At 44.8% G+C, this 21,912-nt stretch overlaps 1 protein-coding gene and 1 non-coding gene across 4 annotated transcripts; one reads left to right on the top strand and one right to left on the bottom strand.

Annotated features, from left to right (window-relative positions):
- The first annotated feature begins 119 nt into the window (after positions 1-119).
- SIRT4 (sirtuin 4) lies at positions 120-20,243 on the top strand. 3 transcript variants are annotated; one of them, XM_032309080.1, is made up of 5 exons: positions 120-215; positions 8,051-8,548; positions 11,895-12,189; positions 12,285-12,495; positions 17,033-20,243. In XM_032309080.1, exons 2-4 carry the CDS (start codon positions 8,052-8,054, stop codon positions 12,435-12,437), a joined length of 945 nt encoding a protein of 314 aa, XP_032164971.1. In that variant the 5' UTR covers positions 120-215; position 8,051; the 3' UTR covers positions 12,438-12,495; positions 17,033-20,243. The 3 variants fall into 3 exon arrangements, with proteins under 3 accessions (XP_032164971.1, XP_032164970.1, XP_032164972.1); XM_032309079.1 differs by lacking the exon at positions 120-215 and adding an exon at positions 5,324-5,383; XM_032309081.1 differs by lacking the exons at positions 120-215; positions 17,033-20,243 and adding an exon at positions 5,324-5,383 and having other exon boundaries at positions 12,285-12,612.
- LOC116572590 lies at positions 376-516 on the bottom strand. Its single transcript, XR_004278428.1, has one exon. It is a non-coding gene; the product is annotated as a U4 spliceosomal RNA (small nuclear RNA).
- Positions 20,244-21,912: the final 1,669 nt, after the last annotated feature.

Genomic DNA, 21,912 nt, shown 5'->3' with positions numbered 1-21,912 from the left:
GTTGGATCATCTCGGGTCGAACATTCAGATTTTGGAATTGAGAATGCGTTCGCAGGGGATGCTGGGTAATTTATGCAAATCATCATGACATCACAGACATGACCAGGTTAGACCTGAATTTTGAGTTAAAAAACCTGAGCGGCGGTTTTGAAAGCGGGGAAAAGGAATGAACCAGAAAAAGACGAGTGACTGCCGGCGGAGGTTCAGAGGACCAGGTGGGCAAAGGTCTCAGGAGATATTTGTGCAATCTCGAACGTTACTAGGGCAGAAATAAAAATATTGACCAAAAGAAACCAAAAACCACACCAACGTACGAAGTTACGGGGTTTAGAAACAACCAACACAGAAACACTTTCATTAAACCAAGAAAATCAGTCTCCGTAGAGACTGTCAAAAATTGCCAATGCCGACTATATTTCAAGTCGTCACGGCGGGGTATTGGGAAAAGTTTTCAATTAGCAATAATCGCGCCTCGGATAAACCTCATTGGCTACGATACTGCCACTGCGCAAAGCTAAAGAGTAACGCCCCCAATCATTATCCCCAATAGGTAAGGTTCCTATTTCAGAAATGCGAGTTTGAGTCTCATAGAAAAACCATCAATTCTTATTTGATTGAAAATTATACAACCGTATAAGGATCCCTCGAAAATGCATAAGCTATTTCTGAGGTTATTTCTTGATTTCACTTAACTAAGGTTTGATGGAGCCGAAGCAAAGCATTATGGGAGGGAACATACTAATAGCTTCATTCATAGAGTGAATTGGGGCCGATGAAAAATGGGCTGTGTCAGCGTGTGTTCACTTGGCTACCGATTCACCGCGTACTATCATCTCCAAAATAGTTTTTTTCATAAATTGGAAGAAACTACATATATCATAAAATTCACCATTTTAACCATTTTTAAGTATACAATTCAGTAGCATTAAGTACGTTTATTCTTTGCAACTATTACTCCACCTTTCACAAACTTTTCCATCGCCCCAATTGAAACTCCGTACCCATTAAACACTAACTCCCCTACCCATTCCTTCCTCTTTCAGCCCCTGGCAACTTCTATTCTACTTTCTGTCTCTACAAATTTGACTCCTCTAAGTATCTCATATAAGCAGAATCATACAATATTTTATTTTTTGTGTCTGGCTTTTTTTTTTTTTTTTTAAAGAATTTATTTATTTATTTATTTATTTGAGATAGAGAGCGCCCACGAGAGAGCACAAGACAGACTGGGGAGGGGTGCGAGGGAAAGGGAAAATCAGGCTCCTAGCTGAGTAGAGAGCCCCATATGGAGCTCCATCCCAGAGCCGAAGGCAGACACTTAACCAACTGAGCAACCCAGGTGCCCTGGCTATTTTTTTTTTTTTTAAGTTTACTTTTTTTAAAGTTTACTCACTTAAGTTTACTTTTTAAGTTTACTTACTTTTTTTAAGTTTACTTAAGTAATGTCTACACCCAACGTATACACCACCATAGATCAAAAGTTGCATGTTCTTCCCACTGAGCCAGAGAGACGCTTATTTCATAGGGTAATGGTTTAAGGTCTATCCATGTTGTAGTATATATCAGAATTTCATTCCTCTTTACATCTGATTAGTATTCCATTGTTTGGAATTTTATTACCCATCCATTATTCTATGAATCTGCATTGCTTCCACTTTTTGGCATTGTGAATAATCCTCCTACAAACAGAGGCATACTAGTATCTGTTTGAGTCCCTGTTTTCAACTCTTTTCTTTCTTTTTTTTTTTTTTTAAGATTTTATTTATTTATTTGACAGAGAGAGAGATCACAAGTAGGCAGAGAGGCAGGAGGAAGCAGTCTCCCCGCTGAGCAGAGAGCCCCATGCAGGGCTCTATCCCAGGACCCTGAGACCGTGACCTGAGCCGAAGGCAGAGGTTTAACCCACTGAGCCACCCAGGAGCCCCTCAACTCTTTTCTGTGTATAGTTGGAAGTTCTGAGTCATGTGGTAATTTGGGGGGGGTAATTCTTTTTTAATACCAAAAGATTGTTTTGTTTTGTTTTTTTAAGATTTTTGTTTATTTGTCAGAGAGAGTGAGAGTGCGTGCACAAGCAGGTAGAGTGGCAGGCAGAGGCAAAGAGAGAAGCAGGCTCCCCGCTCAGCAAGGAGCCCAATGCGGGACTCGATTCCAGGACCCTAGGATTATGACCTGAGCTGAAGGCAGTGACTTAACCCACTGAGCCCCTGAGGCGTCCCTAATGCCAAAAGGTATTTTGTTGGACACATTAATTCAGAGAGAAGAGTCTGAAGAAGGCTACTTTCATAGAAATGTTCACAGTTTAGGGGCACCTGGGTGGCTCAGTGGGTTAAGCCTCTGCCTTCGGCTCAGGTCATGATCTCAGGGTCCTGGGATAGAGCCCTGAATTGGGCGCTCTGCTCAGCGGGGAGCCTGCTTCCTCTTCTCTCTCTCTCTCTGCCTGCCTCTCTGCCTACGGGTGATCTCTCTCTCTCTGTCAAATAAATAAATAAAATCTTAAAAAAAAAAAAGGAAATGTTCATAGTTTACAAAGTTTGAAGTAATTTTCGCTCCCACTGCCTGTTGTCCTTGGCAAGTGGAAAGCTGTCAGAAACTTATGTCTGAACTTCTTTCTTCCCTGAACTATATTCTCTAACATACTTTTACTTTTTGCTACCCATTAAGATGTAAAAAGCAGTCTCCAAGAAAGTGATGTTTTTCCTAATATTTTACTGTATTTTAAAAATTTTTATTTATTTACAAAAATGTTATTTCTTTGTGAGAAAGATTGAGAGCATGAGGAGGGCAGGGGCAGAGCGTGAGGGAGAAGCAGACTCCCTGCTGAGCAGAGAGCCTGATGCAAAGACTTAGGACCCTGAGATCATGACCCCAGCGGAAGGCAGATGCTTAACTGACTGAGCCACCCAGGTGCTCCCCAACATTTTATTATAAAAAATTTCAGGGGTGCCTGGGTGGCTCAGTGGGTTAAAGCCTCTGCCTTAGCTCAGGTAATGATTATAGGGTTCTGGGATCAAGTCCTGCATTGGGCTCTCTGCTCAGTGGGGAGTCCGCTTCCCTTCCTCTCTCTCTCTCTCTCTGCCTGCCTCTCTGCCTACTTGTGATCTCTGTCTGTCAAACAAATAAATAAAATTTAAAAAAACCTTTTTTTTCAGGGCACCTCGGTGGCTCAGTGGGTTAAAGCCTCTGCCTTCGGCTCAGGTCATGATCCCAGGGTTCTAGGATCAAGCCCCCCATAGGGCTCTCTGCTCAGCAGGGAGCTTCCACCTCTCTCTCTGCCTACTTGTGATCTCTGCCTGTCAAATAAATAAAATCTTAAAAAAATATTTTTTTTCAAACATGAGAGGTTCCTGGTGGGCCCAGTCGCTAGAGCATGAGACTCTTGACCTTAGGATTTTAAGTTTGAGCCCCACTTTGGGTGTAGAGGTCACTTAAAAATTTAATCTTTTTTTTTTTTTTTAAAGTAGGCACCACGCCCAGCATGGAGCCCAACACAGGGCTTGAACTTACAACCCTGAGATCAAGAAACCGAGCTGAGATCAAATGTTGGGTGCTTAAACACCTCTAAAAATAAAATCTTAAAAAAAAAAAAAATTCAAACATGAAATGTTCAAAGTGTTGTTTCAGTGAACAGTCATCACCTAGATGCAAAAATGACATTTTTAAAAGTCCTGTTTGATGCCGATGTATAGTCAATTTTTTTCCATAGGGTAAGAAAAATTAGCGGGGGCGGGGGCAGATTAACAACTTGATTAATTTTAGATTGTTTTACTTTGATCAAATCAAAGACTTAGTCACTGAATTCCTGGTGTGGTGAAATTGTGTGTTTCACCAGCTGCCTTGGGTGATTTCATTCTCCACGGATGAGTTTCCAGCACTAAGAAAAATTGAAAAGTCAGCTAATTTCTCCCTGGAACATGAGATTCTTTGGGGCCTAAAAGCACAATCGCCCTGTATCAGGCAGTCTCGCAATAAATGATGCTCATTCCACTTGGCAAACTGAGAAAACAATATGGGTTGGAAATTTTTCATAATAAAATGTGGCTGGGGGAATGTCCGTGTTTTGCCATTTCAATAGGTTTTGGTCAGATACCCATAAATGCAGAAAATATTGCTGATTACAATTTTTTTGACTTAGTAAGAATTTCCAGTCTATATTTTGGGCCTTTCTTTCAGCCAGTGTGGTCAGGTTAACTAGGGCACAAAAGGCTGTCATGTCAGGTGATTATCCCAGCAGGGTGACCTATCTGAGCTGTTGCTGGAGGTCCTACCCTCAAACACTAACCTGGGTGACTTTACCAATATTTACCTCCACACATTCAGTGAGAGGATCAGGAGTCAAACTTTGACTCCAACTTCTAAAATACTCTTCTGGGCTTCAGTTTATCTTAAAATGGGTGAAGTTGTTCCTTAGGTGATCTTCAAGGTCCAGGTTAGCTGGCCTTTGATAATGTTCTCAACACAAATTGATAACTTATTTAGGTGAGGCTAGAGAACAAAGGTTCTCTTTGGTTACATGTTAGGAACAACTGGGAACTTTGTAAACTGATTGATGCCCAGGCATCTCCCCAGACCAATTAAATCAGAATATCTGTAAGTGAGACCTAGGCATTGTGTTGGTTAATTTAATAAAAACAAAGAAGGAGAAATAAAATTGGAGAAGCCAAGTGGGCAAACACACTATTCCCTGTATATTATGTGTGGAGCTAGTTGTTCATATAAACTCCAAAAACATCAGTTTTTCAGATATTTGTTCACAAACTGCTGCAAGGTGGAAACTTGATTTCCTCATGGTGAGTGCAAAGGATCATAATCACTAAAGTTGAGTATGAATCTAGTCTAAATCCATTATTAAAGTTTCTATTTTTTAAAAGATTTTATTTATTTATTTGAGAGAGAGAATGAGACAGCAAGAGAGGGAACACAAGTAGGGAGAGTGGGAGAGGAAAAAGCAGGCTTCCGGCTAAGCCGGGAGCCCCATGCGGGGCTGGATTCCAGGACCTGGGATCATGACCTGCGCCAAAGGCAGAAACTTAAGGACTGAGCCACCCGGGCACCTTTACAGCTTCTATCTTAAGAATGAATTCCTAACTTAGTGCTGTTTGGATGTATTATTTTGCGCTTAGCACTCCGGTGTGGAAAATCTAACCGTTTCTCTCAAAGGAACACTGTGTTAGTTTAGAAGACAGCCGCCCATCTCGAACCAAGGTTCAAAATCTCTGACCCTGAAACGCAGACAGGTGGCGCTTCTAGACAATCTGGGCCTCTAAACTGTGAAGCCCAGAGGATTGTGGGACTTGTAGTTTTTATGCAGCATTTCCTCTTCCTGAACTACATTTCCCCAAATGCAAAAGTAGTCAGTCGTAAAGTGTCGTTTAAGCTGTGAAAGGTGAGTGTGTTCTGGGTGAGCTTCGGGTTTCTTGAAGGGGTTTGTTGTAAGGGGTATATTGTAAGGGGTACTATTTAACTCTCTGCCCTTTGGTGGAACCTGGCAGGGAGCTGCAGTTCTAATAGAGCGTGTTTTCAGAGGGGTTTCCCCAGCCCTTTGGTCTCAGGAATCCAGACCAGATTTGTTTAGCCGTTCACGTGTTGCTGTGGAATGTCTAGAGAAATCAGGGTCCTGAACCTGGATCTGAAAAGACAGGCATAAAGGGACGCCTGGGTGGCTCAGTTGGTTAAGCGGCTGCCTTCGGCTCAGGTCATGATCCCAGCGTCCTGGGATCGAGTCCCACATCGGGCTCCTTGCTCCGCAGGGAGCCTGCTTCTCCCTCTGCCTCTAGCCTGCCACTCTGTCTGCCTGTGCTTGCGCTCTGTATCTCTCTCTCTCTATATAACAAATAAATAAAAATCTTTAAAAAAAAAAAGAAAAGACAGGCATAAAATAATGTTTACATACGGGGTGTGATCACTAGAGAATTTCTGCACTATGTTAGATAATATGTTAAAACCTTGTTTTTACAGCTAGAAAGTTGGGGTAGAATGTCCTACCAGACCCCACTATTCTTTCTTTCTTTCTTTCTTTCTTTCTTTATTTATTTGACAGAGAGAGAGAGAGAGAGATCACAAGTAGGCAGAGGCAGGCAGAGAGAGAGGTGGAAGCAGGCTCCCTGCCGAGCAGAGAGTCTGATGTGGGGCTCGATCCCAGGACTCTGGGATCATGACCTGAGTCAAAGGCAGAGGCTTTAACCCACTGAGCCACCCAGGCGTCCCCCACTGAGCCACCCAGGCGTCCCCAGACCCCACTATTCTGCTGTGTCCCACTAGCGAGCGGTGTTTGCGATTGAGGATACACTAATAGAATATGGGAGAGATAGAATAAAAGATGTGCATGTGCTTAGTTACATTAATAAATAAGGAGCCATAAAAAGCTAAGTCTGAAATGTCTGAGCAACGACTTCAACACCTAGCAAACTAGAATTCAGGTGCACTCTTTGTTACTTTTTTTTTTTTTTTTTTTTTTTTAGTAGAGAGAGGGACAGAGAGAGGAGGAACACAGCAGGGGGAGTGGGAGAGGGAAAGCAGGCTTCTTGCTGAGCAGGGAGCGCGACCTGGGGCTCGATCCCATGACTTTGAGATCATGACTAGAATGGAAGGCAGACACCCAACGACTGAGCCACCCAGGCACCCCTGAAATGTGCTCTTTAGTTTATGAAGAAGTACTTATTTAGAAAATGGGAAGTAGGTTTATGGAACACACAGTCTCCCAAGGTGTGTTAGTAACTAAAATTATAAAGGTAGTCCTCGGGGACGCCTGGGTGGCTCAGTTGGTTAAGCGGCTGCCTTCGGCTTGGGTCATGATCCCAGCGTCCTGGGATCGAGTCCCACATCGGGCTCCTTGCTTGGCGGGGAGCCTGCTTCTCCCTCTGCCTCTGCCTGTGCTCGCTCGCTCTCCCTCTCTCTCTCTGACATATAAATAAATAAAATCTTTAAAAAAAAAAATAAAGGTAGTCCTCCAATGGAGACTCTTTAGATGTAGTCTAGATGGAATAACATTGAGCTATTAAAGGATTTAAAAAATATATTGGGAGTAGGCCATTAATATTTTGAAATCTATAAGAAATTTTTTTAAAAAGATTTTTATCTACCTGACAAAGACGGTAAGAGAGAGAGAGAGAGAGCACAGCAGCAGGGGCAGAGGGAGAGGGAGAAACGGATTCCCCTGCTAAGCAGTGAGTCCAACCCACAGCTCCATCCCAGGACGCTGGGATCATGATCTGAGCTAAAGGCAGATGCTTAACTGAGGCACTAAGGAACCCCTTATAAGAAATTTATTTCTAAATCATTTTATTTACTTATTTATTTGACAGAGATCACAAGTAGGCAGAGAGGCAGGCAGAGACGGGGAGGAGGGGGGCACGCAGGGGGAGCAGGCTCCTTGCTGAGCAGAGAGCCTGGATGTGGGGTTCAATCCCCAGGACCCTGGGATCATGACCTGAGCTGAAGGCAGAGTCTTTAATCCACTTAGCCACCCAGGTGCCCTGAAACACTAAGGTTCTGATACATTCTTCCTTCTAGTCGCTGGCAACTACTAATTTACTTACTGTCTATATATTTGTGTACTTTGGACAAGTTATATAAATGGAATCATACAGTATTTTTCCTTTTTGGCTGACTTCTTACACTTAGCATAATGTTTTTAATGTTTATCTGTGTTGTAACATATATCAGAACTTCATGCGTGGGGTGCCTGGGCGGTTCAGTCAGTTAAGCCTCGGCCTTTGGCCCAGATCATGATCCCAGGAACCTGAGATCGAGTCCCGTTTTGGGCTCCATGCACATCACAGAGCCTGCTTCTCCCTCTCCCTCTGCCCACTGCTCCCGCTGCTTGTGCTCACTCTCTGCCTGTCAAATAAATAAAATCTTAAAAAAAAAAAAAAAACTTCATGCTTATAGGTAAATAACATTTCATTGAATAGATATGCCCCATTTTATTTATTCATTCATTGGTTGATGGTTGCCTCAGTTTTTGTAGTTGTTTTTGTTTGTTTGTTTTGGGTTTTTTGGTTGCTTTTCTTTTTAAAACCCGGTTTCTCACATCAGGTTTTTTTTTCTCTAGAATGAGGATGAGTTGTGGGTTGACTTTCAGGGCAGCAAAAAGCCGCTGGGTGGTGAACGTCAGCCGGCAGTGCTCACATGGATCCGTTGGGTTATTTGTGCCACCAAGTCCTCCTCTGGACCCTGAGAAGGTCAAAGAGTTACAGCGCTTCATCACTCTTTCCAAGAGACTCCTAGTGATGACCGGGGCAGGAATCTCCACCGAGTCGGGGATCCCAGACTACAGGTCAGAAAAGGTGGGACTCTACGCCCGCACTGACAAGAAACCCATTCAGCACGGGGATTTTCTACGGAGTGCTCCAGTCCGCCAGCGGTACTGGGCGAGAAACTTTGTAGGCTGGCCTCGATTTTCCTCCCTCCAGCCTAACCCTGCACATTGGGCTTTGAGCAATTGGGAGCGACTTGGAAAGCTGTACTGGTTGGTGACCCAAAATGTGGATGCCTTGCACACGAAAGCAGGGAGTCAGCGCCTGACAGAACTCCACGGATGCATGCACAGGTGCAGGAAGTTCCAAATAGTTTGAATGCAGCAATGTGTGCTCCATAAGAGCAGAGACCTTGGCTGTCTTGATCACTGTGGTTTTCATTAGCCTTTGAGGAAAGGATTTGGAGCAAACTGTTTATTTTGGAGTCGATCCCAGCAAACTCACAGAGGAACAAACTCAGTGGGGAAATGAAACAGGGTAGGGAAGAAAAGCCAAGAAAAGGGTAAATTAAGGAATGGGTTGCTGCTTTGGGGAACTGAGCCTCAATCCTTTGAGGAACCCTCTGTCCAGGGCAAGCTTCAGAACTGTCTCACTGAAAGTCAAGGAAGCTGGGGCATTTGTCCATCATGTCCCATCCCTCACTGGTTGAGGGCCAGTTTAGGGGAATTAAGTCCTTAACACTGACTCTTCAACTCTGGAGGAGGCTTCCTTGGCCAGTGAATACCCTAAGAGAGATGCAGGAAGTTGTTTACAAGGGAACTGTGTGCAAGTGGCCTATAGGGTGTCTTGCGGGGACTATGAGCAAAGTGCCAACAGCACAGGCTATAAGCCAGTAGATCTCTGGTGCCTAGACACGTAGAACACAGTACAGCTTGGCATATAGTCAGAACCCAGTAATACTGATGGAAGGAAGACATGTAGCCCTGGCAATAACTTGAAGCTAATTGGAAACCATTTCCTTTTTTTTTTTTTTTTAATTTATCAGAGAGAGAGGCGGGAGAGAGCGAGCACAGGCAGACAGAATGGCTGGCAGAGGCAGAGGGAGAAGCAGGCTCCCCGCTGAGCAAGGAGCCCGATGTGGGACTCGATCCCAGGACGCTGGGATCATGACCTGAGCCAAAGGCAGCTGCTTAACCAACTGAGCCACCCAGGCGTCCCCCATTTCCTTATTTTTAAGCCCCAGAGATCTTGCCAATCATAAAATATTTATTGGGCGCCCACAACATGTCATGTGCTACTTGGTGGTAGGGAGGAGTCCAAGCCAACGTATAAAACATGGTCTACTTTATATATGAGAACTTTGTGATCTTTTTGGGGTTGGGGGAGGGATCCAAAAAGAACATGTTTAACAAACAACTCCACACAATTATTAAATTATGTGGTCCTTGATAGGCATGTTTTGTAAGTTCAGAGAAACAGATTTAGGAAAGTTTGGAGTAACTTTTGGCTTTTATGGGAAAGATGGGGCTTAAGCCTAGCTCAGTTCTTTTTTTTTTTTTTTTTTTTCTTTTTTAAAAGATTTTATTTATTTGACGGAGAGAAAGAGATCACAAGTAGGCAGAGAGTCAGGCAGAGAGAGAAGGGGAAGCAGGCTCCCTGCTGAGCAGAGAGCCTGATGCAGGGCTCAATCCCAGGACACTGAGATCATGACCTGAGCCGAAGGCAGCGGCTTAATCCACTGAGCCACCCAGGCGCCCCAAGCCTAGCTCAGTTCTGACTAGGCGAAAGAAGGGAGAGGGCTTTCTAAATGAAGAGGACTTGCAGAGCCCAGAGGAGTCTGGCTTGGCCTATGTGGAGAGTTACTATGAAATCAGATTGTCTGGGAAGGCTAGACTCAAATCATGGGTGCATCTGAAAATAGTGCAGTGCAATTTGGGTCTGTCGTGAGAGACCAAAGGGGAATATTAGTGGTTTCTGAGCAAGAAAGCAGTATGATAAAAATAGCACTTGAGGAAAGCCACACAGAATTAGAAGGACTCAGGGAGGTCAGCCCAAAGGACCTAGACCCAGGTGGTATCAGGGGAATTCAAGAGCTAATGATGGCCATGGGTCCATTAAAACTTTCTTTGCATGATAAGGATTTCAAATGTCCCTAAAAGGAAAGTAGCATAATGAACTCCCATTTACCATCACTCAGATATAAAGATTTTATCATGTCTACTTTACCCTCTCTCTCCTTGTCTCTTAAAATGTTTTAAAACAAATCCAAGACTTCTTGGCATTTCGTAGGGGGCCTTTAGTTGTTTTTTAAAGATTTATTTATTTGAGGGAGAGTGTGTGTGTGTGTGTGTACACAAGTTGGGGGCGGAAGAGGGAGAAAATCTCAAGCAGACTTCCCACTGACCGTGGAGCCCAACATGGTGCTTGATATCACAACCCTGAGATCATGACCTGAGCCAAAACCAAGAGTCAGATGCTAAACTGACTATGCCATCCAGGCACCCTTTTTTTTTTTTTTTTTTTTTAAAGATTGTATTTTTTTTTTACATAATCTCTGTACCCAAGGTGGGGCTTGAACTCAGAACCCTGAGACCAAGAATCACATGCTCCACCAACTGAGCCAGCCAGGTGCCCCTCATAGGGAGCCTTTTAAGTAAAATAATCAACATAATCTGAAGGCTGACTAGATAAAAAGGAGCAAAATGAGTAACAAGTTTTTCCAAGGGTTCCTGCCCAAGTAACTGGAGAAAGGACAGTGTTGGAGAAGTTGGGGAAGGTGGGTGAAGACAGAGGTAAGCTGGACAGGACAGTCAAGATGACTTGGAGTTTGGGAGAGAGGCCAGGAGTGGAGTCCTGTACGGGGAAAGGACTGTCAGCACAGAGGCATCGTGGCAGTGAAAAAGGAGAGTTCCCAGGGTGGAGAAGGTAGAAGAAAACTGGCTGGAAGATTGAGGAGTAGAGAAGAAACCAACTAAACCGTCTTTTGTTTTTTCTTTTAGCAGCTATTTAGAGAATGCCCACTGTCTGTAGGCACTGTTCTAGTGGCGAGCATAGCACAGTGGTCAAAGGACTCAAAGTTCTCGCTCTCGTGGAGCTCATGATTAGAGAGGTAAGAGGAGAAAGAGAGGGGCGCCTGGGTAGCTCAGTGGGTTAAGCCTCTGCCTTTGGCTCAGGTCATGATCTCAGGGTCCTGGGATCGAGCCCCGCATCAGGCTCTGCTCAGCAGGGAGCCTGCTTCCCCCTCTCTGTCAAATAAATAAATAAAATCTTAAAAAAAAAAAAAAAGGAGAAACAGAAGACACTGGGTAAAGACACCAGGGGGAAGAGTGTTTTAAAGAGACGGTGATAGACAGCGACCATCACCCCAGAGAAGGAGAGGAGAGGGAAAAGCATGGGTGTGGGCACTAAGGAAGTCATCTGCAGTTGTCTAAGGATATAAAAATGAGCCGACAGGGTAAGCAAGGAGTCTGAGTAAGGAAAACAGATATACATTTCTTGTTCTATGGGTTGGCAGTAGAAGGAAAGTGAGAAATGGTGGTACTTAGAGGTCACGAGAAGGTATTCCTAACATGGGGAAAAGATTCCACGTTGGGAATGGCAAGCGCTGTTGGAGGAGTTAAAAATGGTTGGAGATGAGACATCTTTGGCAGCTTCCTGCCTCCTCGGAACCAACCATTGAGTCAGCTTCTTTGGTTTCAGGGTCCTTTGCTTGGACTGTGGTGAAAAGATTCCCCGCAGAGCGTTGCAGGAGCGTTTTGAAGCCCTGAACCCCACCTGGAGTGCTGAGGCCCATGGCCTGGCTCCTGATGGCGACGTCTTTCTCACAGAGGAGCAGGTGCAGAGCTTTCAGGTCCCATCCTGCGCTCGATGTGGAGGCCCCCTGAAACCAGACGTCGTTTTCTTCGGGGACACAGTGAACCCTGACAAGGTTGACTTTGTGCGCAGGCGTGTAAAAGAAGCCGACTCCCTCTTGGTGGTGGGATCGTCCTTGCAGGTATCCGACTTGGGATGGAGACCTCCGGAGAGGCTCCGTATTTGGTTTATTTCTTCCTGCATCGAGAGTTCTCACCTGTGTTTTCTTGTTTTAAGGTGTACTCCGGCTACAGGTTTATCCTCACTGCCCGAGAGAAGAAGCTTCCAATCGCGATACTTAACATTGGGCCCACACGGTCGGACGACTTGGCATGTCTGAAACTGGATTCTCCTTGTGGAGAGTTGCTGCCTTTGATAGACCCATACTGACCAGAGTCTGATGCTCCTGAGCCAGAAACAGACTTTCACTCTAATCCTGCTGTTAAAGGTAAATGCTTTTTTAGATAACAGTTTCCAGTTCCCATTCAACCGAGAGCACTAACAAAATAAAGTTCTAGGCTTTTTTTTTTTAAGATTTTATTTATTCATTTGACAGACAGAGATCACAAGTAGGCAGAGAGGCAGGCAGAGAAGCGGGGGAAGCAGGCTCCCCGCTGAGCAGAGAACCGCATCCCAGGACCCTGAGATCATGACCCAAGCTGAAGGCAGAGGCTTAACCCACTGAGCCACCCAGGCACCCCAGAAGTTCTAGGCTTCTTAATGTATGTCTATTCTTAATTAAAACAAATTTGTTTTTTATTTCATTTATTTATTTATTTATTATAAATTTTTATTTATTTATTTTTAAAAGATTTTTATTTATTTATCTGAGAGAAGAGAGGGAGTGCCGGCATGCGAGCTGGGAGGAGGGGCTGATGGAGAGGGAGAGGGGCAGAATCTCAAGCAGATTCCCCGCTGACTTGGGGCTTGATCTCACAACCCTGAGATAATCTGAGCTGAAAGCAGGAGTCTGCACCCAATGAACTGAGCCATCCCAGGTGTCCCATTAATTGAAAAATAATTTTTTTTTAAGATTTTATTCATTTATTTGACAGACAGAGATCACAAGTAGGCAGAGAGGCAGGCACAGAGAGAGAGGAGGAAGTAGGCTCCCTGCGGAGCAAAGATCCCTATGCGGGGCCAATCCCAGGACCCTGGGACCATGACCTGAGCCGAAGGCAGAGGCTTTAACCCGCTGATTTATTTACTTATTTTAGAGAGAGAAAAAGTGTGAGCCAGGGTGGGGGGCAAAGGGAGAGGGAGAGAGAGAGAAGCAGACTCTCCACTGAGTGTGGGTGGAGCCCCACTCCCAGTTCAGTCCCTTGACCCTGAGATCCTGACTTAAGCCAAAATCAAGAGTTGGTTGCTGAGCCAACTGAGCCCCCTGTGCACCCCTTAATTAAAACTCATTTTTTTAATGTGCATTAAGCTATAGTGTTTGAAAGACTATGATTTTTAGTTCTGTGTATGTGCTATCTTTCTCTATCTAATCCATATAATTATTTAATCAGTTAACTAATTAATTAGAGGGAGAGAGAATCTTTTTTTTTTTTTTAAAGATTTTATTTATTTATGTGACATATTACAAGTAGGCAGAACAGAGATTACAAGTAGGCAGAGAGGCAAGCAGAGAGAGGAGGAAGCAGGCTCCCCGCTGAGCAGAGAGCCTGATGCGGGTCTTGATCCCAGGACCCTGGGATCATGACCTGAGCTGAAGGCAGAGGCTTTAACCCACTGAGCCACCCAGGTGCCCGAGGGAGAGAGAATCTTAATCAGGCTCCACGCCCAGCTCCAGCAGAGGCAGGGCTCAATCTTCTAGCTCCGAGATCATGACCTGAGCTGAAATCAAGAGTTGGATGCTTAACTGACTGAACCACCCAGATAATCTTTCAAAATCTGCCCTTGCTTTCTTTCCCCTGTTTTAAAAAGATAACAGCTTTATTGAGACATAATTCATGTACCATAAAGTTCACTCTTTGGAAGTTGTCTTACAGTACACTCACAAAGTTGTACATTACTCCCCACTGTCTAATTCCAGAATATCATCATCCCAAGAAGAAACATTGTACCCATTAGCAGTCACTCCCCATTCCCAACCCCACCACCATTCCCCGGTCCCTGGCAACATCTAATCTATTTCTGCCTGTTCTAGACGTTTCATATAATCTGTGGCCTTTTGTGTCTGGCTTCTCCACGTGGCATAATAGTTTGAAGATTCATCCCTACTGTAGCATGTGTTGTACTTCATATCCATTTTAATCTATGAATACAACCACTTAAGCTTTGTTGAGATATAGTTCACAAACCATACAGTTTACTCATTTAATTTGTACACTTCAATAGTTTTTAGTATATTGCTAGAGAAGTACAACCACTTAAAAAAGAAAAGACTTTGGGACACCTGGGTGGCTCAGTAGGTTAAGAAGCTGCCTTTGGCTTGGGTCATGATCCTGGGGGGTCCTCGGATCGAATCCCTTGTTGGGCTTCTTGCTTAGCGGGGAGTCCGTGTCTCTCTCTGCCTGCCACTCCCCCTGCTTGTGTGCTCTTGCTCTCTCTCACAAATAAATAAAATCTTTTTTTTTTTTTTTTAAGATTTTCTTTATTTATTTGACACAGAGAGAGAGAGGTCACAAGTAGGCAGAGAGGCAGGCAGGGGGGTGGGGAAGCAGGCTCCCTGCTGAGCGGAAAGCCTGATGCGGGGCTCAATCCCAGGACCCCGAGATCATGACCTGAGCCGGAGGCAGAGGCTTAACCCACTGAGCCACCCAGGTGCCCCACAAATAAATAAAATCTTTAAAAGGAAAAAGAAGACTTTAATTTTTGGAGTAGTTTTAGGTTCACAGCCAAGTTGAGCAGAAAGTACAGAGAGTCCAACATGTCCCTTTGTCCTGGGCACTCACACAGTATTTATCATTCACCTACTGACATCTTGTTGTTTCCAAGTGTTTGGCAATTATGTATTAAGTTGCTGGGCATAAGTTTTCAACTCATTAGGGTAGATAGCAAGAAGCAAGATTGCTGAATCATATGATAAAAGTATGTTTAGTTTTGTATGCAGCTGCCAAACTACCTTCCAAACTTGCTGCCCCATTTTGAGTTTTGAGTGAATGAGTTCCTGTATAAGCACTTTACAAAAATGATTTTAACTGAAGTATACTATACATACAGAGAAGAGCATGTATTATAAGTAGACAGTTTGATGAAGACATATAGCATCTAGATCAAGGAACAGAACATTACTAGCCCCAAAGAAACCCCCTTAGCATACAAACTTTTTAAAGTAGTAGCCTCCAACCCCAGAGTGGAGCCCAGTATGGGGCTTGAACCCACAAGCCTGAGATCAAGACCTGAGCCCAGATCAATAGCTGGAAGCTCAACCGACTGAACCATCCAGGCGCCCCAACACACACTTTTTTTTTTTTTTTTTAAAGATTTTTACTTTATTTATTTGACAGGCAGAGATCACAAGTAGGCAGAGAGAGAGGAAGGGAAGCAGGGTCCCCGCCGAGCAGAGAGCCCAATGCCGGGCTTGATCCCAGGGCCCTAGGATCATGACCTGAGCCAAAGGCAGAGGCTTTAACCCACTGAGCCACCCAGGCGCCCCCCGCCCAACTTTTTTTTAAAGATTTTATTTATTCATTTGAGAGGGCGGAAGAGAGAGCACAAGCAGGCAGAGAGGCAGAGGGAGAGGGAGAAGCAGACTCCCTGCTAAGCTGGGAGCCAAATGTGGGGCTCAATCCCAAGATCTGGAGATTGTGACTGAACCGAAGGCAGATACATAGCCATCTGAGCCACCCGGGAGCAACCCCCCTCCCCAGCTGCCGGCTTTTTAACATTTTTTTAAACTAGGTTCTTCTTCTTCTTCTTCTTTTTTTTTTAAGATTTTATTTATTTATTTATTTATTTATTTATTTGACAGAGACAGAAATCACAAGTAGGCAGAGAGGCAGGCGGGGCTCCCTGCTGAGTGGAGAGCCAGATGGGGGCTTGATCCTATGACCCTGGTATCATGACCTGAGCTGAAGGTGGAGGATTAACCCCCTGAGCCACCCAGGTGCCCCTAAACTAGGTTCTTATTACCAGAATACTACATATTTATTAGAGAACATCAAGATGATACAGATAAGGGATGCCTGGGTGGCTCAGTTGGTTAAGTGGCTGCCTTTAGCTCGGTTGTGGTCTTAGGGTCCTGGGACTTGAGTCCTTTCTCAGCAGGGAGCCTATTTCTCCCTCTGTCTGCCACTCCCCCTGCTGTGCTCTCTCTAATAAATAAAATCTTTTTTTTTTTTTTTTTTAGATTTTATTTATTTATTTGACAGAAATCACAAGTAGAAGGAGAGGCAGGCAGAGAGAGAGAGAGGGAAGCAGGCTCCCCGCTGAGCAGAGAGCCCGATGTCGGACTCGATCCCAGGACCCTGAGATCATGACCCGAGCCGAAAGCAGCGGCTTAACCCACTGAGCCACCCAGGCGCCCAATAAATAAAATCTTTTTAAAAAAATGACACAATTAAGTAAAAAGAATATAATACAAATCACCCATTATCCCATCACCAAGATAACCAAAGTTTAACACTCTGGTATAACCAAATCTTTTTTTTACAAAAATTGAATCAAGGTTGTTCATGTTTTTTTGTTTGTTTGTTTGTTTTTTAATTTTATTTATTTATTTGACAGAGATCACAAGTAGGCAGAGAGGCAGGCAGAGAGAGAGGAAGGGAAGCAGGCTCTCTGCTGAGCAGAGAGCCTGATGTGGGGCTCGATCCTAGGACCCTGAGACCATGACCTGAGCCGAAGGCAGAGGCATAACCCACTGAGCCGCCCAAGCGCCCCAAGGTTGTTCATGTTTTATCTTATCCTTTTCACTTAACTAGATGTGGTGGCCATCTTTACACGCCCCAGATGCTGTTTTTTTTTTTGAATGATAGGCTGATGTTCACAACCATTACCCCCCTTATTCAGCATTAACTTGTTTCCTTTCTTTTCAGATCTGTGGTAAGGATTCCTCCCTTCTTCCTCTACCTAATCAAAGCTCACTGAATGCAGCCTGTAGAGGGCAGCAAACTGACATCTTTCTCCAGCCCCTCTCTGAACTGGGCAGGTTTGAGTGTGACTGATGAGATTTGACCCTGAAGACAGACTTTTTCAAAGCAGTGGCTGCTCTGGATAGGGAAAACTGCCCTCATTTGCTCTTTATCTCACCAGGCGGAAGAAACAGCTTGGGAAATAATGTAGGCCAGAACAGTCTCTGGAGTGCTAGCTAACCCAGGAATCTCACTAAGGTGGGGGGGGGGAGGGGAGAAGAAGATGACTTCATTTATAATTACAAATGGTTAAGTGTCTCTAACTGAAACATTTTGATATATTTTTTTAAGATGAGTAATGGTATGAGTGAATTTTTTATGAACGAAGGAATAAAGGAATATTTTTAATAGCACACTGGGTATGTGGGCTGTAGGTTTATATTTTTTTAATCAGCTAAAAGAGAATGGGCTTTATGACACAGTTCTCTGAGGATTTCTGCTGGATTTCAGCTGCCAGAATGAGACATTTGCCTTGAACCTGGTCTGTAGAGAGGAAACATGTGGGCTCTTAAACTGATTTGTTTCTGCCAAGTAAGGCAGCAAGCCTGTACCAGGCTAAAGCTTTCAGCACAATCTCATCAAAAAATAAAGCGGATGAAAGAGTCATAGCCTTTTCTAGCTAGTCTTTTGTCTAAAATTAGGGCAAGGAATACATGTTCATCCTGCACCTGCCTAGGAAGTAAATTCTAGTTAACAGGGATAATCCAGGATCTTGAAACCAACAGAGTTCTTTTCATCTGCACAACTGTATGTTTTCCCATAGCCCCTTATTCGGAAGAGTGTACGGTTGTTGTAAATCTCATTTCAGCTTTTTTGCAGAGGATCCTAAGGTGCTTTGAATCAGATTTGCTCAGTTACCAAAAGTCAGTACCAGTAATTGTATTCAGATCTGGGTCTTTCGGATCTCAAGCTATTCTCATCCCCAAATTTCATCAGGGGTTACTATATCAGTTACAGATACTATATTAAGGTACTAAGGCGACAAAGATACAATCTCTTGGCTTCAAGTGGCTCACAGAAAATGTGCTATTTTCCATCCTTACTCTCTACCACAGAATGTCACAGATTCATGCATGAGATGAGACAGAATGAGAGCAAATTAAATGCATCCCCCTCATTTTATTTTGAGGGAAACTAAGATCCAGACTTACTGAAGGCCATACAACATAGTTTCAGAGCCAGGACTAGATCCAAGACTTTCCTCCCAGTTCTTTTCTTTTTGAACAACTGCCTATTTGTCTGAGGCTTATGCTTAGAAAGAAGCCTGAATTAGAAGCCAGCAGTACAACTGGCCAAGGATACCAGGAATGATTAAGCTGCAGCAGGCCCTGGAGAGCAGGTTAGGTTGCCAGGGAGGGAGGCAGGCTCTGCCTCCTAATGCTGGCATGATTCATGAAACCAAGTCTTCAGGACCTTAGGAATGTTCATTTTGTTCATAGTTCCTCCTGAGGTGGAATTGCTCCCCCAAAATTTGTACCAGGACAAACTCTGCAAAGATCTCACATCTCACTTTTTGCTTTTTACCAGCATGGCAGTTCCTAACCCACTATAAGTGTCCTCTGTTGGAATAACAAACTGACTAGTGGGTGCTATCAGTTTGTCACTGCCCCAGTTACAGCCTTCTAGCTGTAGCTGCATGTAGCTGTGGGCATGACCTTCCTCAACTGCTTTTATGGCTCTGCTCTGCTATCACAGTTTTAGTAAGTAGAAGTCACAAAGGCAAACAAGTACACAACACTCAAAACCAATTTCCCACTAACTTATATTCCTTCTTTTATACTGTCATAAATTATCTTTTAGCTCTCCCTTAAATAATAACATTTATTGAGCACACTATATCCCAAACACTATGCAAAGTATTTCACAACACATTATCAGCTCACTCGATGACTTAACCCAGTAAGAAATGCTTGGCCATGCGTAAGGGTCAGTCTTCAGTCAGTGAATGCCAAACTTTTCCTGAGAGGATCCATTAAGGACCAATAGGAAATTCAACACTCCTAGGTAGGGTACTGACTGTCCCAGATTGCCCAGTACTGAGGGGGTTTCCTGGGTTGCAGGACTTTCAGTGCTAAAATCCCTGCTCCTAGGAAGGGGGTATAAGTTATCGGTTAATTGAAATAGTTAATTCCAGATATATTATCCTTTTTGGGATTCCAGATAGTGCTCAGATCCAGATTTTTTATTTAATCTTTATGTCACTAAACAGATAAATTCCACTTTGTGAAGGGGGGGGGGGAGTTAATCTCGTCCAAGAAAGGAGAGTGAGTGTGTGTCTGTTTCCTCTATTAGAAAAGGGATATAGATTGAAACTCTTAAGATACAGAAAGACCTGGATTTCCGTCCCTGTCTTGCTACTTACTAGTTATGTGAATTTGGGCAAGTGATTAATCTCCAGTCCCTTTGGATGAGGATACCAGTAGCTACCTCACTGGGTTTTTAGGAAGATTAAGAAAGGTAGGGATGCATCTGAAACTCCTAGCACAGTGCCTGGCACACAGTAAGCAAATGTCAGCCATGACCACTTGGCTAAAACTCTGTCCTCTACTGAAGACTTCAACTAGACTCGCATGGGTCTCTTCCAGAGCTACATTCCTTTTTGTGTGTCTGTCCTCTTTTTTCAGAAGATTACAAAAGCCAAGTCTTACCTGAAGAATAAAGCCTTTCAAAAGAAAATAAAGAGTATCCTTGCCTCTCCTTCCCCTTGGGAAAATAGTTATTTATGGAACATTTACTATGGAACAAGCACTGTAGGAAGCATTTTACAAGGCGTTGGCTCACCGAATTCCCACAACCCTATGATCTGCACACTATTATTTCTTTTGAAAGATGAAGATCCTGAAGCTTGGAGATTTTATGTGACTAGCCCAAGGTCACCTGGGGTGACCCGGCCAGTAACCAAAGCCAGTCCGTCCAGTTCTGAACTCCCTTTCTTTAATGATCTATAGAAGCCCCGTGAGGTGACTGCGCAACTGCACTTTGGGAGCGAAGAAGGGCAAGACTCAAGAAACTTCTTGAGGTGACCCCCAACTAGGTCCTGAGCGATGAACAGGCAAGCACCAGGCGGGAAAAAGGGGAGCATTCAACCGGAGGTCAGAGCTACAAATCCCTTCACCTTCTGTTTCCCTCTTCGAAAATGGGGACTTTGGGCACAGAAGCCCATGGCTCGCCCAACATCCACTCGCCTCTCTCCTCGCGCCGGTTTGGCTCCCCGCACCCTAGCTTCCCGGCCCCCTCGTCCCTCTCCGGGATGGCAGCCCTGGAGCAGCTCCCCACCGGAAACCGTTATGGGGCTGGGGAGGAAGGGGCGCGTGTGGGGCCGACACACCCACAGGCACGCGCACCGCAGGAAGGTGGACCCCAACGTCATACCCACGTGAGTTCGCTATTTTCTCACACTCGGCCCGCCCACTCTTTCCTTCCCGCCGGATTCTGACCATGGAGAACAGCGCACCGAGGACCCAGGAAGCCGCGCGAGGAGCCGTCGCCGGCACCTCACCCTGACGTGGGCTGGAGCAACCGTTACCGACCACTGCGCCTGCGCCTGCGCCGGCTCACGCCAACGCGCGAGGGGGCGGGGTCAGAGCCTGGACGGCGCGGAGGTGGGTCGGGGGCTGGGCCGCTTTTCCCCAGTGTAAGGGGAAAAAAAGGAGGAACCGGGTACCACGTGTCCAAAAGATACCCAATCACATTTCCTATTCTGAAATCCCTGCGGGCAAGGAAATGCCGGGGTTGAGCTCGGGATCACGTGATCTTAAAAGGTAAATATAACCACGTGGCTTTTCCTCGACTGCCGCAAACCTTGGCGCCAAGAGATGTCTTCGCAGTTATTTAATGAGCGTGTGAGATGTGCTAAGCACTGTGAAGACGCTGTGGCTGCTGGGATGTAATCGCTAATTGAGAATACTCACAATTCCGTTTTTTCATTTAAATCTCTGCCACGGGGCGCCTGGGTGGCTCAGTGGTTTAGGCTTCTGCCTTCAGCTCAGGTCATGATCTCAGGGTCCTGGGATCGAGCCCCACATCGGGCTCTCTGCTCAGCGGGGAGCCTGCTTCCCCCTCTCTCTCTGCTGCCTCTCTGCCTACTTGTGATCTCTGTCTATCAAATAAATAAATAAAAATCTTTATAAAAAAATAAATCTCGGGGCGCCTGGGTGGCTCAGTGGGTTAAGCCGCTGCCTTCGGCTCAGGTCATGATCTCAGAGTCCTGGGATCGAGTCCCGCATCGGGCTCTCTGCTCAGCAGAGAGCCTGCTTCCCTCTCTCTCTCTCTCTGCCTGCCTCTCCGTCTACTTGTGATTTCTCTCTGTCAAATTAATAAATAAAATCTTTAAAAAAAATAAATCTCTGCCACTGTATATTCCATTTCCTTTAATAAGCACCCTGCAGATGCTCATTGAAAAATTGTTAAAGGGGAGAGGCTGGGTGGCTCAGTCGGTTAAGCATCTGTCTTTGGCGGGGGTCCTGGGATGGAGCCCCATATAGGGCCCTCTGCTCCGCGGGGAGCCTGCTTCTCCCTCTCCCTATGCTTGCTCCCCCTGCTTGTGCTTTCTCTTGCTCTCTGCCAGATGAATGAATAAAATCTTATAAAAAAAAATTGTTAAAGGGATTTTTTTTTTTTTTTTGGTCTCTCTCCCCCAGCCCTGGGGATAAGGAAACAGGGGTAGGATATATTACTTCAGAGGATATATTATGTAGTTCAATCTGGCACAGAGTAAATAATCAGTGCTTGTTAATCAGTATTCAGGACTCATGGTGTTCATTTCCTAAAAATACCCCCCGACA

Source organism: Mustela erminea, chromosome 13 (assembly GCF_009829155.1).
Source record: "Mustela erminea isolate mMusErm1 chromosome 13, mMusErm1.Pri, whole genome shotgun sequence".
NCBI classification, from domain to species: domain Eukaryota; kingdom Metazoa; phylum Chordata; class Mammalia; order Carnivora; family Mustelidae; genus Mustela; species Mustela erminea.
This window is presented reverse-complemented; position numbering and strand designations above follow the sequence as displayed.